We start from the raw sequence: 16,747 nt of genomic DNA on the forward strand, positions 1-16,747 counted from the left end.
TCAGGCATAATGTCTAGTGCACAAAGCAATTATATAATGATGCTCAACACCAAACATGAGAAACGTAAATACACAACAGAAACAGTCCTAAAATGCCTGGAGATATTGGGATTACTAGGCAGACACTGTAAAGCAGTTATGTTTGGTGTGCTCAAAGGATTAAAAGATGAGCTCGAGCACTTCATCAAGGTCTGAGAGAAGAAGGGGAATATAACTAAAAAGAACCAAATGGGAGTTCTAGAACTGATCATTAAAGTAACAGAAGTTAAGAACTTAATAGACATGTACACAAATGGGACGCAGCCAAAAAGAGAATTAGTGCACTGGAAGATGGGTCAGAAAAAATATTCAGAATGCAACATTTTGAGACAAAAAGCCCAAATATGAAATTAAATGACATTTGAGAAGGAAAGGAAAAAATATTATGGAAAGATAATATTTTAAATGATGTCAGAGAATTTTCCAGAAAGACCCTAAATCATAGATGCAAGAATTCAAATGACTGTCAAACAGAGTAGCTAAAAAGAAATTTAGACCCAACATATTGGTGAGGTTTCATAGAAATAAAAGAGAGGCAGACTGGGGCCTGCTGGGGAAGGTCTGGTATGATGAATTGGCTTTGAATTCCATACTGAAATGTTTCATCAGAAGGTCAAGGTCAGATTGGTGGTTCTATAGGGTCATGGCTGCCTGCAGCAGGAATCACGACCTGGGTAAGGGTTCAAAAGGAAGGAGACCAGGGAGGAGGCTCCTGTCATAGTCAGGTGACTAACAGCAAGTGCATCAGGGACAGAAACAGCAAGGTGGGCTTGGTGCCTGCTACAGTTGAATGCTTGTTCCTTTCAAGCTCGTGTTGAAATTTAATCACCATTTACAGTATTGAGAAATGGGACCTCTGAGAGGCGGCCTAGTGCACAGGTAGGATGAACAGCCCACAAGGGTCAGGCTAATGCTGACATAAAAAACCAAGTTTGGACCCCCTTTGCCTCTTCATGCCTCTTCTGTCTTTGGTCATGTGACAACATAGGAAGGAAGCCCATCTTGATCTTGGACTTCCCAGCCTTCAGAACCTTGAAATTCTTGTTTGTTATAAATTACCTAGTCTCAGGTATTCTGTTCCAGTAACATAAACATACTAAGACAGTAACTAACCAGATATGGGAGTGAAGGAGAGAGAAGGGGTGGATTGAATGCAAATACATGGCTCCCCACACCCCTCCCCCAGGTCATACCCTTGGCCTTTGTAAATGGATTTTTGTTTCCCATAAAATGGTGGAGTTTGTTTTCTTTCCCTTGAACCATGACAGACCTGGTGACTTTCTTTGTACAGCAGAATGCAGAGGAATCCAGATAATGCTGGGATGCCAGTTCCTAGTCTGTCTCTAAGGGCCTTGACTGTTCTCACACACTCCCTCACACTGCCTTCGCCTTGGGCGATCTAGGCTGTCCTATAGGAGGATGAGACATGCATGGCCCATGCCATGTTCATCTCTACCAGCTTCCAGCCTCCCAAAGCGGAGCCACCAGCTGCCCTACAACTGACACCAGATAAGGTTGCCCAGAAGATGTGTCTTAGACCCCAGAAATGGAAGAAGCCAGGCTGAGGTCAACCCAAACTTCCAAATGGCAGAATCATGAGATAAATAGCTATTGTTTTAAGCAGCTTGTTGTCAAGAAAATTGGTGAAACAGTGATAGCTAATGGTCCAGAAGTCAAGGAATCAGACGATAGTTCCCAAACAGGGAAATACAAAGTAGGATGGATAGATGGGTGGATAAATGGATGATAGATACGTGGATGGATGCATGGATGAAGGGATGGATACATAGATGGATAGATGGATGGATACACAAATGGATTAATGGATGGATACATGGATGGATGGATGGATGGATACATGTACAGATACACATAGATGGATGTATTCATGCACAGATGGATGCACAGATGGGTGAATAGGTGGATACATGGATGCATACATTCATGAATGGATGGATACATGGATGACTGGATGGATACATAGATGGGTGGATGGATACATGTATGGATACATAGATGGATGGATGCACAGATGGGTGAATGGATGGATACATAGATGGATAAATGGGTAGATGGATACATGTACAGATACGCAGATGGATGCATGCACAGATGGGTGAATGGATGAATACATGCATCCATGCATGGATGCAAGGAAAAGTTCTAAACTATTGGAACTAAAAAACTTTAAAAACCACTATTCAGACGCAGAACAGATCACAAATGACTGTGTATGAAGAACTCCTGGGGGTACAGACCCCACTATGGATCACTCCTTGGAACAAACCTGCAGCTTTGTTTTTCTGATCCTCAAGTCCTTGGCTGTGGCTGTTCTCATGGCAATGATTCTAACTAGCTTAGAGTTTTCCACCTGCAGCCACTGCTCAAAGTCCCTCAGCAGCCGAGAGAAATCCTCATGGAGGCCGTGTACTTCTTCTTGTGGGTTTGCCTGAGGAAAGCATGTGACTGGAGGTTAGAGGCCTACTGGCCATGGATCCTGGGGAATCCCCCAAAGCCTGAGAGTGGGGATGAGGACAGGGGACCCAAAGGGTATGGAAGAGGCCCAGGGGGATAAGAAACATGATCACATTTAGGGTCCAAGAGTGGGCCTCACCATCACCCCCCTGGATCCCCAGGAGTTACCATCATCCCTGACCAGGATGGTTGCCTATCTAGTGGTCACTTTCCCTCCACTCTTGTCCCCTTCAGGGGACTTGGACAGAGTGATCTGTCTGAAATGCAAGCTTGTCCAGCCACATCCTTCCTTATATACTTGGTGACTTCTTGCTCTTCCCTGATGTGGCCCAAGAGCCTCAGGCTCCAGCTCTGCAGGTTGCTGAGGATGGAGCTCCCTCCCCCCCCCACCCCCATCCCCACAGCTACATCTCAACAACTTGAACTCACACTTCCTCTGGGTCTACACACATACTGTTCCCTCTGCTGGAAACATACCTTACTCCCCTGCTTCTGTCCCCTCCCAGTCAACTGAGGGTTTGGCTGACATTTCATTGCCCCCAGAAGGACATCCTTACCCCAGAACTGGGTCCCAACCACTGTACCACAAGCTTCTACAGCATCCAGCATGCACCATGCCATTTGCTTGTTTTTATTTTTGGTTTTTGAGACAGGGTCTCCCTGTAGTCCCAGGTGGCCTAGGACTCACTATATAGACCAGGCTGACCTCAGTCTCGTAGAGATCCACCTGCCTCTGCTTCTCAAGTGCTAGGATTAAGTGTGCACTACTACACATGGCCCACCATGCCTTTTTTAACTGCCTAGACCCCATTCCCAAAGCCCAGCAGCGCAGGCCATGTCCTGGGAACTTCATAGTAATGTGGAATCCAAGTCTCCACCCAGACTACTAGGTCAGGAAACCTTTTTTTAACTGCCTAGACCCCATTCCCAAAGCCCAGCAGTGCAGGCCATGTCCTAGGAACTTCATAGTAATGTGGAATCCAAGTCTCCACCCAGACTACTAGGTCAGGACTCCTGTCTTTGATCTGCCTTCTATATGGGGTCACCAAGACGTTTTTTTAATCCCTGGACTCTCCCCTGGAGCTGCTGCAAGGGTTCAGAGAGATGAGGACCAGCCTTGTCCAGGATGGCCATGACTTCCCCTGTAACCTAGGACCTCTGCGATTTGGAACCTCCACAGCCCTGTGTTCCTGGGGTCACAGCAGGGGGAGGGGACAAGGAAGTGGACATGTCCTGTGAGATAAGCATGTGGTCGAGGATAGGAAAAGAGCTGTGCTGGAGGCCCCCCTCCACCTCTTTACCTGACCTTGGATCTGATCTTTCTCCCAAAGCCTATGAGGCAGACTCACATCATGTCGCCGCCGCCTGGGGAGGGGGTCAAGGGGGTTGATGAGGAAGCCCTCCTTTGGGATGTTGTTAGTGAAAACCAGTTTCTTCCCCGAGTCCACCTCCATCCTCTGCAGCTGCTGGTCTCTAATGAGGCTAGGAAGAGAAGGTGGCCCAGTCAAGGCAGTGATGCGATGAGTTACCCACCAGGTTACAGGAAGAAGCAATAGTCCTGGGTACCAAGGTTGGCGGAAGTGTCCAGGTTTCATACCTTCATACTGATAAGGACTTGACATCCATCTTTGGGGTTCACAAAAAGACTTCCAGACATGTTCATGCCCAGTTCTTATTTTAAACCCACTTCGCCAATGTACGTATGCCCATGGATGCAGATGAGGAAACTGAAGCTTGGGCCAGAATAGGCCGAAGGTTAACTCATGGTTACGGGAATTCCCAAATCCTCAGAACCCTGCCAGCATCACTAAATGGGCAAAGATGCAGATGCCCCCAGGCACCAAGCCTGACACACAGTTCAGCCTTGGTCACCTGCTCTGGGGACCCCAGGTGGTGAGGACAGGAGGCATTGTCCAAGAAGTCAGGGAGGCTCTCACCTCAGGAGGCTTTCCTCCCGCAGCTGCAGGGCCTGCCAAGACTCCATCAGCTCCCTCAGCTCCTCCTGGACCACAGCCGCCCCCTCAGGAGAAGACTTCTTCATCACCAGCTGGCCCAGTGCTTGGAGCAGGGACAGTTGGACCTCCTTCTCTGGGACTTCGGCCAGCAGCCTCTGTGGGGGACACATGGACACACACACACACACACACACACACACACACACGTGAGGTCGCAGGTCCGGGGCTCTGCTCGTCAGTACAAGGGCAGTCTAGGATGCTTTGGGAGAATGAGAGAATGAATCACACCATCTTACCTCAACCCCAGCCTCTTGGGACTCAGCATCCCGTGGATGCACCTCCCTCTGGTGCGACTCCAGCATCTGCATGGCCATGGTGACCCACTGCTGCAGCTCCAGCAGCCGGTGGTTAAAGGTGCAGTGCTCCTGCACGCTCTCCTGACATCTGTCCATGAGGTCCTGCAGCACAGCCCAGAGGGCCAGGGGCCTTGAGGCAGAGACCCCCAGGGCCACTCCAAATCTGCAAGATGCCTAGACCTGCCTGTACCCTCAATTTCCCCCAACAGGAACATCACATAGCACTGACCAACTCTGCCTTAAATACCTTTGCTTCTATAGAAGCTTCCAAGTATAGGGGAGGGTGGGGCAACTGGGGCTCTGGTCTATCCTGACACTCTGTGAATCTGGTAAGGCTGAGCACAGGGGTGCCTTCTGACCCAGCCATGGCTTCCATCCCACAGAAGAGCAGGGTGCCTTCTTTAAAGGATACCCAGAGGCTATCACCAGTCTTAGCTTCAAATCAGAACCTACCCAGGTGTCCACAGAGAAGAATAGAGGAGATGAGGAGATAGGGACATAGTTCAGTGGTATATCACTGCCTAGCATGTGTAAGGTCCTGAATTGAGTTCCCAATACAAAAAGGAGAGTAGACTGGATAAACATGGTGGCACATCCACTCGACATACTATTCTACAGTAGCAAGAATGAGCAATTCAAGAACAAGTAATCCAAGAGCCAGCAGCCCAAGAAGTTACTGCAGAGACTCACAATTGGTCAGTGCTGAGAACAAGTGACTGTGAGCTCAGCCCTACACGAGACATTGGTAGCAACCTCTCAAGACTCAGGTAACATCACAGAAGAGGGGGTGGAGAGAATGTAAGAGCCAGAAGGGTGGGGAGAAGTGCTGTGAAACACTGTCTTCTGGATGGCACAGCCACTGCACTCATGAGCTCACAACTACAGTTACCTGTAGAAAAATCAACTCAGTCAACATTTTAGCATGGATGGGAGAGGGGCTCATGGGACCCTACCTGATAAGCTGTTGAAGGATGCTGGAGGATGGGGAGTCCTTTTTCTTTGGGGGTGTGGCCACTGATAGGCTACCCATGTCCTGATGGATGGCTCCCACCCATGCCCATGTGGGCAGCACTAATTGGGCCCAGCGAGTTATTTTTCAAAAAGAAAGAGGATATGAAGGTAAGAGGGATATATTGAGGGGGTTCAGGAGGAGTGGGGGAGGGGAGCAGGGTGGATTTGATCAAGATACACCCTATACATATGCAAAATTGTCAACGAATGCATGAAATACTCTTTTTTGGGGGAGAGGAGCTGGTTTTTTGAGACAGGATCTCCCTCTAGCCCCAGGTGGGCTGGAAGTTGCCATGTAGATCAGGCTGGATTCAATCTCACAGAGATGCACCTGCTTCTGGCTCTGGAGTGCTGGAATTAAAGAAGGCACACGCCACCATGCCAGGCTCAAATGAGTATTCTTTAAAAAAGAAAAATGAGCAGGCTATGGCTCCATGTAGATGATGGAGGAATTTGTAAGCGTCATGTGGGAGTGGAGCAAATGCTACTCTGGGGTCAGGGCTACGCTCAAGGGCAAGCGGTGGGCAGCGCCTTGGGGAAGCATGAGGAAAGAAGGCCATCATTCCCCTAGGTTGTGTGTGCAGGCTGCAGACACAGGTCTGTTTAGTTCTTTATGATCTGCTGAGCTGTAGCAACATGTCTTTCTGTTCTGCATATGATTTTGATTCCATAAAAGTTTATCATGTGGGAGTGGAGCAAACGCTACTCTGGGGTCAGGGCTACGCTCAAGGGCAAGTGGTGGGCAGCGCCTTGGGGAAGCATGAGGAAAGAAGGCCATCGTTCCCCTAGGTTGTGTGTGCAGACTGCAGACACAGGTCTGTTTAGTTCTTTATGATCTGCTGAGGTGTAGCAACATGTCTTTCTGTTCTGCATATGATTTTGATTCCATAAAAGTTTTCAAACCAGTCTTGCTTTTTTTTTTTTTAATGACTCTCCTGGGTCTTGTTTCCTGGGCCTGTCAGTTGCCCAGACATCTGAGTTGGGGTCCTTAACTCTTCTCTGTCTCCAGGAAAGAAGGGCACTGTCCTCAGAAGGGTGATCATTCTCCTCAAGTCCCTGCTTGGGATCCTGAGCCCTGTCTTGAGTCCACCATAAACCACTCAGACCCCAGCCCACTGTCCCCATTCCTGCTGTGTTCCTCCCAAGGCTTCATGGCTCTGTGCTTCCTGTATCCCAAAGGCCCCGCCTTCCTGTATCCCGAAAACACTGGAAGATGTCAGGTCCCTGCCAGAGGCTGGAAACCCAATGAGGGACTGAGCATCCCACATACTGCATGTCTTCAACACGACATCAAACGAGGGCCTGAAACATTCTCAAAAGCCCCAAGCCTCTGAGGCCCACTCCTTTGATCCCCACCTTCCAAGCCATCACCCTCCAAGGCCTGGGTACCTCTATCATGGGTGCACGTTCCCTGGGGACATGTGATGGTTAATCTTGATTATCACCTTGATAGGATCTAGAATCACCATGGAAACAAGTCTCTGAGTCTGTCCGGGAAGGATTATCTAGATTATATTAACTGGGGTAAGAAGACCCACCCTAAGTGCAGGTGGCCCCCTTCTATGGCCCAGGGTCCAGGATGTATAAAAAGGAAAAAACTGAGTCAGTCTCTCTCTCTCTCTCTCTCTCTCTCTCTCTCTCTCTCTCCTTCCTATAGACACACCATAATGAGCTGCTGCAAAATTCAGCCATCATGACCTCCTACCATAATGGACTGCGCCCTTGAATGGTGAGCCAAGACAAACCCTTCCTGTGTTAAGTTGCTTTTGCCAGGTATTTTTCTGTCAGGCAATGAGATAAGTAAGTATTAATATAGGACACAAAGGTGGCCTAGCTGTGAGGGAAGGGTAGATTAAAACTCACTATACTTAAGCACTAAAAGTCAGAATAATCAGAGCAACAGTTTCTCAATAAACAAGTATACAAACTGTAAAGAAACAGGATGGAACTAGAATGCCACCATCTTGCAACCCCTCACGTCACTGGGTAAATGCATCTTCTCATGGATGGCCGAGCTCATCATTTGGATGTAGGTTCTGGAGCTGAATCTTGCTGCTTCTAGCGAGCTGGAACTGTCTCCCATTTCTCTACTCCTCGTCCCTTAACCTCGACACTACAAGCTGCCAGTTTACTAAGAGGCATTAGTGAATTCATCCAGGCTTAAGATATCACTTAAGACTGACAGGCGTCTTTAGGTCCTAGGTGTTTCCTGGGGACTCTTCGGGAAAGCATTTGGTGCTGAGAGACTGGTGCAGGGGCTGAAAGAAGCCGACACTGTGAGGGTGACAGATGCTCCCACTCCACTAGGGAGGGAGATGCAGAACTCAACTATCTCACATCCTCCGAATAACCACAGTGATTAAAAGCCCTACTTATCATGGCCTGGGCTTGGGTTCTAACTCAACAGGTAAGGAGGTGTTTGAAGATCTAAGAAGGACACGGGCTTATTCAGGAACACACCCACCGTACATACAAAGGACTGTGCTTCAGTTTGATCAAGATGTCATGTCTTCCCTAGAAGTACTGCTGGCCATGCAGCTTGATGTGACACTAGGGGTGAAGTATTTCCCGACGCCCTCCTTATGACCTGAGCTTAGCCATCTGGGAGCACTTACTCATTGAAGAACTGACTCGATTGAAAGTCTTTCTAGTCTAGACACTTGTGATTTGTATCACCTATCAGCTTCAGGGTGGTAAAGAAGGTACTAGAAATGTTTGCTATAAAAACAGAGTGTGTGGGCTGGAGAGATGATTGAGTGGTTAAGAGCACTGACTGCTCTTGCAGAGGACCCGGGTTCGATTCCCAGCACCGACATGGTGGCTACGAACCGTCCTTAGCTCCAGTTCCAGGGGAATCCGAAGCCCTCTTCTGACCTCCGCGGCATTGCACAACATGGGTGCGCTCACTTACATGCAGGCAATACACTCATACACATAAAATAAAAATAATAAATAAATAAAATACGTCCTCCATGGGCATTGTACAACACGGGTGCACTTACACATATGCAGGGAGTACCATAAAATTAAAAAAATAAATAAATAAAATACTTAAAAAAAAAAAGAGTGTGGTGGGAGGTGGCTGCTGTGCTAGAGAAACTGGCCTTGAACAGAATTTTTCCAAGGTGTAGCTAGCTGCTTGGGACTCCTCAGGGCTTGATTCAAAGGCAGATGCATACCTCTATCTGAATCAGGATGTGTATGGGGCCTGAAGTCTGTGTTTCTAATTGTTTCAGTCAACTGTGGAAGAGCCTGGGATTCCTAATATCCCATTATATAAAGTGGAATCAATTCGGTGCACCAGAAATTGCTCAGGTGGCCACTAGAGAGCACTGCAGTTGAGTCTCTGAGGCCACCAGGCTGGGGGACACACCCTCAGTTGGGACCAGGAAGCCCATTTTGTCATTCACCTGTGGCCTGCATTACAGTGTGGAAACCTGGGAGTACTTGCTGATTCACTATCCACTCACCCTGTCCACGCAGGGCTCTCATCTGTTCTATTTCTGTTGTCTCGACCACTGGCGTTTGAACAGCACCCGACAGAGGAACTGTTCAATCATCGTCAGTTAGATGAATGAGGATGGGAAGGAAGAAGGAAAAGAAAAAGGAAGGTTGGAAGGAGTGGAGGATGGACAGGAGGAGAAAAGGTCCACGTATGCAGGACTCCAGGGCCTGGCCCTCACTGCTCAGACCCTTCACTGACTCCTTACCTCTAGGGACCTCTGTAGGGCCTGGTGGTCAGAGGAAAGTTGGTCCACTTTGTGCTGGTGGTTGGTGTTCCCCCGGATAAGAGGCTTCATGGCCTCTATCTGTGCCCCCAGATCCAGTCCCTCTTCCTGCAGCCCCTGTGATGGAGAGAAGAGCAGGTAAGCCGCATCATAACAGGAGCCCCTGCATCCTGGAAGCCCTCCATCCCAGCAGCCCTCCATCCTGGAGGCCCAGTGGGAACAGGAGCTCTGAGTGGGAGAGTCTACCGTGGGGCTTCCCAGCATGTGGCTGTACCACATGGGTGGTCTGATGGGATCCCTTTCAGGGCAGATGAAATTTTTAAAATCAGACACAAATATCCTGGGGCACTGTGAAAACAAACTTGAGGAAAGACCAGATGACATCTGGGGAAACAAATACACATCTGGATTCCCACTTGGTGACCACTGGTTGTTATAAAGAATCATATAAATTTCCGTTTTAAAGCCCCAAATACACTGTGCGTAATGTCTTCCAGTGAATGCTGTCAGTTTACACATGAGCTGTGTCTGGGTTTACAACATTCATTGTATCACATGCATGATGAACACTAGCTAGCCATGGGGCTGGAGAAATAACTGTGGTTAAGAGGTTACTCTTACAGAGGGGATCCAAGTTTGGTTCCCAGCACCCACATGGCAGCTAACAACAGTCTGTAACTCCAGCTCCAGGAGATCTGATGCCCTCTTCTGCATGCATGTCGTCCACTTACATACATCCAGGCAAAACATTCATATACATAAAATAAAATAACAAGAGCCAAGCATGATGGTGCATGCCTTTAATCCCAGCACTCAGGAGGCAGAGGCAGGTGGGTCTCTGTGAGTTTGAGGGCAGCCTGGTCTACATAGTGAGTTCCAGGCCAGCTGGGGCTACAGGGAGACCCTGTCTCAAAAAGACCCAAAATAGGTCTTTATATAATACAGTACATGAAATTGAGCAGGGAGTAGTAAGGGGTGGCAGATACAGAAGGGGATCTAAATATGATCAAAATATATTGTATCAAATTCACAAAAAAAAATTTAATTTTCTTTAAAAAAAAAAAGCCAGCCATCAATTACTAGTGGTCTGCCTATACACAGTCCACCCATGACAGAAAACACGTCTTCCTAATCTCAAAATTGGTTTATTCAACTGAAGGCCTCTGGGTGCACTAGAAATAATTAATATGACAATCTTGATTGTCAACCTGAGTAGATTTAGAATCACCTTGGCGACACACCTCAGTGTTTCCAGAGAGACTTACCTCAGGAGGGACGGTCCCCCAGTTAGAATGTGGGTAACAGCACCCCATGGCTGGGGTCCTGGACTCAACAAAAAGAAGAAAGGGAGCTGAGTACCAGCATCCATCGCTCTCTGCTTCCTGACTGCAGATGCGATGTGACCCACTGCCTCCTGCCCCTGCTGCCCCACCAAGAGGGACTGCACCTCGCACTGTGAGCCAAACAAACCCTTCCTTCCTGAAGTTGCTTTTGTCAGACCCAGGAACAAGAAAAATAGCTAATAAACTTAATAAAGCAATTTTCAAAGCAAATAGCATTGTCAGACTTTGGAATGGAGGGTAGATGGAAGGACTGCTTACCACTCTACTAGGCTCAAGACTTAACAATCTGACGGTGCCAAAGGCCCCTGAGGCCAGCAATTGCCAGATAAACAAGCAAAAGATTCTAACAACACAGGAAGTCAGGTCTATGGTGAGGATGGTTTTAAACCTCTGGGTCAAGCTGGGTGCCGCCTTGCTGCCTTGCTGCTTGCTGCCAGAAGGGGGAGCTGTTTCTGTGCAAACAGAACCCTGCAGGAGGTGACAAGACTCCAGGGATTCCTTACCTGCGACCTCAGGAGCTGGGCCTGCTTTCCAGGAAGGTCCCGCTGAAGTCCTTTCTCTGCTTGGGACCTGGCTTGGAGGTCTAGGAGTTTCCTCTGTAGGGGGTCGAAAGCCATCCCAAAGTCCTTGTGCTGAGCGAGCAAGCTCTGTGAACAGAACAGCAAGTGAAGAGCTTTCCTCGTGGCACCCTGGAAGACCCAGCACTGGGCCAAGCTGTTGCTATGCTTCCTCCACTGCCACCTCCTCCAGGAAGCCCTCCCTGAGCCCTGGTGGGGTCTGGGCCTCTACTTTGGATCACCATGGTATCCTCTCATAATACTTTGCCTATGGTTCTCTAGAACAGGGCCTCCCACCAAATCTTACCAGAAATGCGTTTGTATAAATAAAGCTTTATTGGAACATAGCTATACCTATTTATTTCCCTCTGATTCTCCTCCACCTGTCCTATAGACACTCACATCTCACTGCCTGGGCCTCCACAGCAGCAGTCTGCAGACCTTTGTCACACAGCTCTGTGGACATCTGCTAACTACCTGTGTGTACTTATCTCCACCAGCGGTTATAGCTTTGTGAGTGAAGACCTGGCTTTCTTTCTGGGTTCCCCTGGCTCCTGACTCTGCCTGGTCCTGCTGAGGCAGGGGGATTGCTGGTGTGGAGCCAGGTGGTGCAGCCTAAGCCCTGACCCCACCACCAGGATGAAGATTTGCATGTCCCTGGCTCATAGCCAATGCCCTATAGACCAGAGCTATTATCATCACTGCTACTAGATGCCCAGCAAACATTGAGTGTGTAGAAAAGGCTCATGCCAAGCCAGTGTCTTGATTTAGTGGACTCTGAAGCATATTAATGCTAATAACACTCACTCCCAGCATCATGGTGTTTGCAAGTGTCTGTATCTATGCTCTCTATTACATTTATGTATTTGATGTGTGCATGTGCACATGAGCATATACACCATGGCACAGGAATGGAGTTTACAGGACAGCCTGCAGCAACTGGATCTCTTCCATGTGGGTCCCAGGGATCAGACCCAGGTCATCGGTCGTCTATGCAGCAAGCACCTTTACTCACTGAGCCATGCCCTCTATTTGTTGTCCATGAGCTTGGCAGAAGGCAGTGTGTCTTAACTGCAATGTAGAGAGAGTTTGGGGATGGTTGGGTTGCTAGGGAGACAGTTGCGGGGGTAGGGGGTCGTGCAAGAATCCTACCCTATATATACATGTGGAGCCTGACATTGTGGGAGACAAAGGCATAAACCCAGAGCCACAGGGGCAAGTGGAGACCACAATACCCAGAAGGGTTCCACCAGTCCCACGGCCAGGCTCCAGGGCCCGGCTACCAATATTCACCTGCAGTTTGCTCTTTCTCTGTAGAAGGCTGTTGTGCAGCAGGTCTCTGTCCCTCACAGAGCTCGCCACCTGCTCCAGGAGAGTGGCAGCTTTCTCCTGGCCGAAGACGCTGCCCAGCAGATCGGTCTTCAGCTGCAGCATCGCCATTTGCTCTTTCAGGCGGGAACTTTCCGACAGAGCCGCCTGAGAGAGAGACAAGGGATCCATGAACCTCAGACAGCCAGATAAGCTGGAGCTCATAACTGAGGCCAGGAGCACACCTGCTGCAACTACTGCCCAGGAGCCCCGCCTCCGTGCCAGCAATGCAGTAGAGGCATGCCGGCAGGACGTGTTGACAGGCCCTGAATTTCAGGATCAGTGTTGATTTTTCCCTAACCCCCATCCATCTCGTTACTGAAGCCCGAGGAATAATTTGTCCTCCTTCCTGTGATAGAAACCCATCTCCCCTCCATCATCATCTCCAGCACAAGCTATGACATACACTAGGCCTCTCTTGCTTGACTGCTGCTTCTTAGTAGGTAACCAGTAACTTACCCTCCAATGTGAAATGGAATCATAAACTTACAAGGTTTGTTTTTTTGTTTTTTGTTTTTACCTTGATTGCATGATTCTCCAGTGTGAACTTTGTAGATGATAGATAATGCCATGTTACCATGTCAAAAGGTTAGACATAACCTGTAAACCATCCTTAAAGTACTGCTGGGTGCTACTGAGGAAGACAGCCTCGGGAAATGAATAGAGCCACACCCAATGTTTGCTCTGAAATGGAATCATAAACTTACAAGGTTTGTTTTTTTTGTTTTTTTGTTTTTACCTTGATTGCATGATTCTCCAGTATGAACTTTGTAGATGATAATGCCATGTTACCATGTCAAAAGGTTGGACATAACCTGTAAACCATCCTTAAAGTACTACTGGGCGCTACTGAGGAAGACAGCCTCGGGAAATGAATAGAGCCACACCCAATGTTTGAGGCTCAGAGTGTTAATTCTGAGGGGAACCTGAGGAGCTGGGTCCAAAAGAACTAGAGCAGGCTCTGTGGAGCCCTGGGCCTGAAATTCATCCCACAAGGCAGGTTCATAGGGGATGCTAAGTACAGCTGCACACATCAGCCAGTTCCAAACACAGACAGATCAAGGGCCTGGCTCACCCATGCCCACCAGCAGTGTCTGGGCTGGGACTTCTCCCTCCTGCCTCTCTGAGGTGTCTGTTTGCTTTCCAGAAGAGCAAGATGGAAAGGGAATCATGACCCTGGAGGAAAGTGACCTCGGACAAGTGGCTTCCCCTCTCCAGGACACACTTCCCTCAACAGTCCAGTAGCAGTGATTAAACCAGTTCTTCCACAGAGTGGTTTCTAGAACCTGGAAGCAGGATAGGCATGTTAGGCAAGAATCCAGTGTTCCCTGTGGCAGTCCCATCCTCTCTCTGAGCACATGACCCTAACTTCTCCCTGGCTCCAACCAATTTCTCATCTGCAAAATGAGGAGGATACAGAAATGGAAGCAAAAATCTGTGTTCTTAGATCTTTCAAAAACAGTAATTGTGACAAAAACTTGGGAAAACCTCAATCTCTAATTATGGATGTGCTACTAAGGTATGTGTCCTCCAAAATGAAAAGTGATGCGGCCTTTGAAAATGATCACTTGAACTCGAATGCTTTGATTTTCTTTTTAATATTTCTTATTTTGTATTGTTTTTGTTATTTTAGAGACAAGGCCTTACTCTGCAGCCCAGGCTAGCTTGCAACTCGCAGTAATTCTGCTCTGTTTTCCAGGTGCTGGGATTACAGGCATGAGCCATCATTCCTGGCTCCAGGAACCATTTTAAATGGTGGCAAACAAAAGCCAAAAAGCATGGAGTGAAAACACCAGCGTCCGCAGCTACGTGATGTGATCCTAAGTCCAAAAAATGGCAGCTAATTACATTTCAAATCAATGGAAAGGCAGGTGGCTTTCATCATACATAAAGGATAGATTTCAGATGTTCTGACCTAAATTTGAGGTTTATCGTACACACGAATTTCATTTTGGGGGTCCTGAGGAGTACCTCAAAAAAGACGGCCATCCGGGCTGGAGAGATGGCTCGGTGGTTAAGCGTGCCTACTGCTCTTGCAGAAGACCTGAGTTTGATTCCCAGCACCCACATCGGGCGGCTCACAATTGCCAGCTTCTGGGGACCAACACCTCCGTCCTCCTCCGGTACCTGAAGTCTGTGCACATACACATAATTTAAAATAAAATAGAGAAATTATAGAGAAAGGACCGGACCCTTGGAAGGGAGGGCCACAATATGCAGCTGAAAACTATGAAGACGGGAGCTGGGAAGAATCATAACTGGGCCTCTTCACAATTCACTTGGGAGCTTAATAAAAACAGATCCTAGGCCTGGGAAGATGGATCAGTGTCTAAAGCTCTTGCTGTGCAAACATGATTACAAGAGTTTGAATCCCTGAATCACATAAATGCTGGGTGGGTGTGACAGCCCACCTGTAATTTCATCCTCAGAAGGTGGCCACAGGGGATGCCCAGAGTCAGCTGGTTAGCAAGACCAGCCATATCAGTGAGCTCTGGGTTTGACTGAGAGACCCTGCCTCAATGACTAAGGCAGAAGTGCAATCGGGGATGATTCCCAACGTCAACCTCAGGCCTTCACATGCAGGTGCACATGTACGCTCACACACATGCAAAAGCATGCATATACCCCCCACACAACATACACAGAAAAAAATGGAAAAGGAAAACACAGAATGGAGAAAGAACACAAATTCTCATTCCAACACGAGCCCCAAACAGAAAAGCACAAGGTTGCAAGCTCCAAGCTGCAGGCACCGGTCTGTGGTCGGGCAGTATTCTCCAGGTCAGTGAAACCAACCCTGGTGTGTCCCTAGGGACACTTGTTCCTCCAAGGGGTGGGGACTGCTGCAGAGAATTGGCTGTGGAGAGTTAGCTACAGAGAGGGAGCTGTGGGGAGTTAGCAGCAGAGGGAAGAGCATTGGTGCAAATTTGGAAGCAGGTGGTGTGGAAAAAATGGCCCCAGTGTCTCACAGGCATGGAGGTGAGAGGGGGCATTTACCGACCTGGGGCGAGACCGCAGGCCCACGAGGCGTGGACAAAAGCTAATGGAGACTGTGGGAGGGGCGTGGAAGTAATCTGGAATGGTGGGCCACTGAGCTACAGAGTGGACCGGGGCACCAGGTGTTCGACTTTTAAGTTAGTCTATTTCTCCTACCCAGGATATAAACTATGAAAAATTCAGATAAAGATGTGTTGTATGGTTTGTCTAATAGCGCCAGGAGTGAGGACCCTAAGAGAACTCGGGCGACACCTAGTAAACGATTCTTCCAGCCAGAAGCCAGATGGTTGGCCAGAAAAGGTGATAGGAAAGTGTTCCAGCATGTTGACGTGGCCCTGGGCCTTCTGGAATGGTGGGTGTTAATTGTTTTCTTTTCCAGAAATCTTTACATTCTCCAGGTAATGTAGGTATGTTTTTATAATCGAAATAGGAAGCAATATAAAAGAAGTTGACACCTGGCATATTTTTGTGCCACTTTCAACTCTGTGTCTAAGACTCCCTGGACACATGAGCATTTTATGGACTGTGAGCTTGATGGTAGCTTAAAGCAGGGTCTGTATAGATCAATCAGAGCCCCTGTATTGCCCTGTATTGAGGAACTTTGTGGCAGACACTGCCAAAGTCTCTCCCTATAGCTCTTCCTCTCTCTCCCTCCCCAAACAGCCAGCATTTTTTTCCATAGAAAAGTGTCCAACTGAAGTCCCAGGATGATTAGGCTAAAGGATCTAGCCAGCCATTCCAATTCCATCATCTTCAGTCAGGAATTGGTCCAGGTCATATGACCTGCCAGACCGATGAGATGTCAGATCTCCCTGTGGGTAGGAGATAGTGATAACGGACAAGGCCCCCCCAGAGATCCCTCCTGTAACAAACACTGCTGCTGGGCTTAGAGAGCTAGCTCAGCAGTTAAGAGTCCTG

The 16,747-nt window shown here is 48.3% G+C and overlaps 1 protein-coding gene across 1 annotated transcript in view; it reads right to left on the bottom strand.

Annotated features, from left to right (window-relative positions):
• Syne3 (spectrin repeat containing nuclear envelope family member 3) overlaps window positions 1-16,747 on the bottom strand; it is a 95,354-nt gene that overhangs the window by 17,760 nt on the left and 60,847 nt on the right. Inside the window, exons 8-15 of the mRNA XM_029568151.1 lie at window positions 14,480-14,534; window positions 12,758-12,940; window positions 11,411-11,554; window positions 9,547-9,681; window positions 4,766-4,927; window positions 4,452-4,624; window positions 3,864-3,996; window positions 2,327-2,488 (exon numbers count right to left, since the gene is read on the bottom strand). Of these exons, the coding sequence (XP_029424011.1) occupies window positions 2,327-2,488; window positions 3,864-3,996; window positions 4,452-4,624; window positions 4,766-4,927; window positions 9,547-9,681; window positions 11,411-11,554; window positions 12,758-12,940; window positions 14,480-14,534 (1,147 nt within the window). The remainder of the gene's footprint in view (window positions 1-2,326; window positions 2,489-3,863; window positions 3,997-4,451; window positions 4,625-4,765; window positions 4,928-9,546; window positions 9,682-11,410; window positions 11,555-12,757; window positions 12,941-14,479; window positions 14,535-16,747) is intronic.

Source organism: Nannospalax galili, unplaced genomic scaffold (assembly GCF_000622305.1).
Source record: "Nannospalax galili isolate Female #2095 unplaced genomic scaffold, S.galili_v1.0 scaffold1740, whole genome shotgun sequence".
Classification (NCBI taxonomy): Eukaryota; Metazoa; Chordata; class Mammalia; order Rodentia; family Spalacidae; genus Nannospalax; species Nannospalax galili.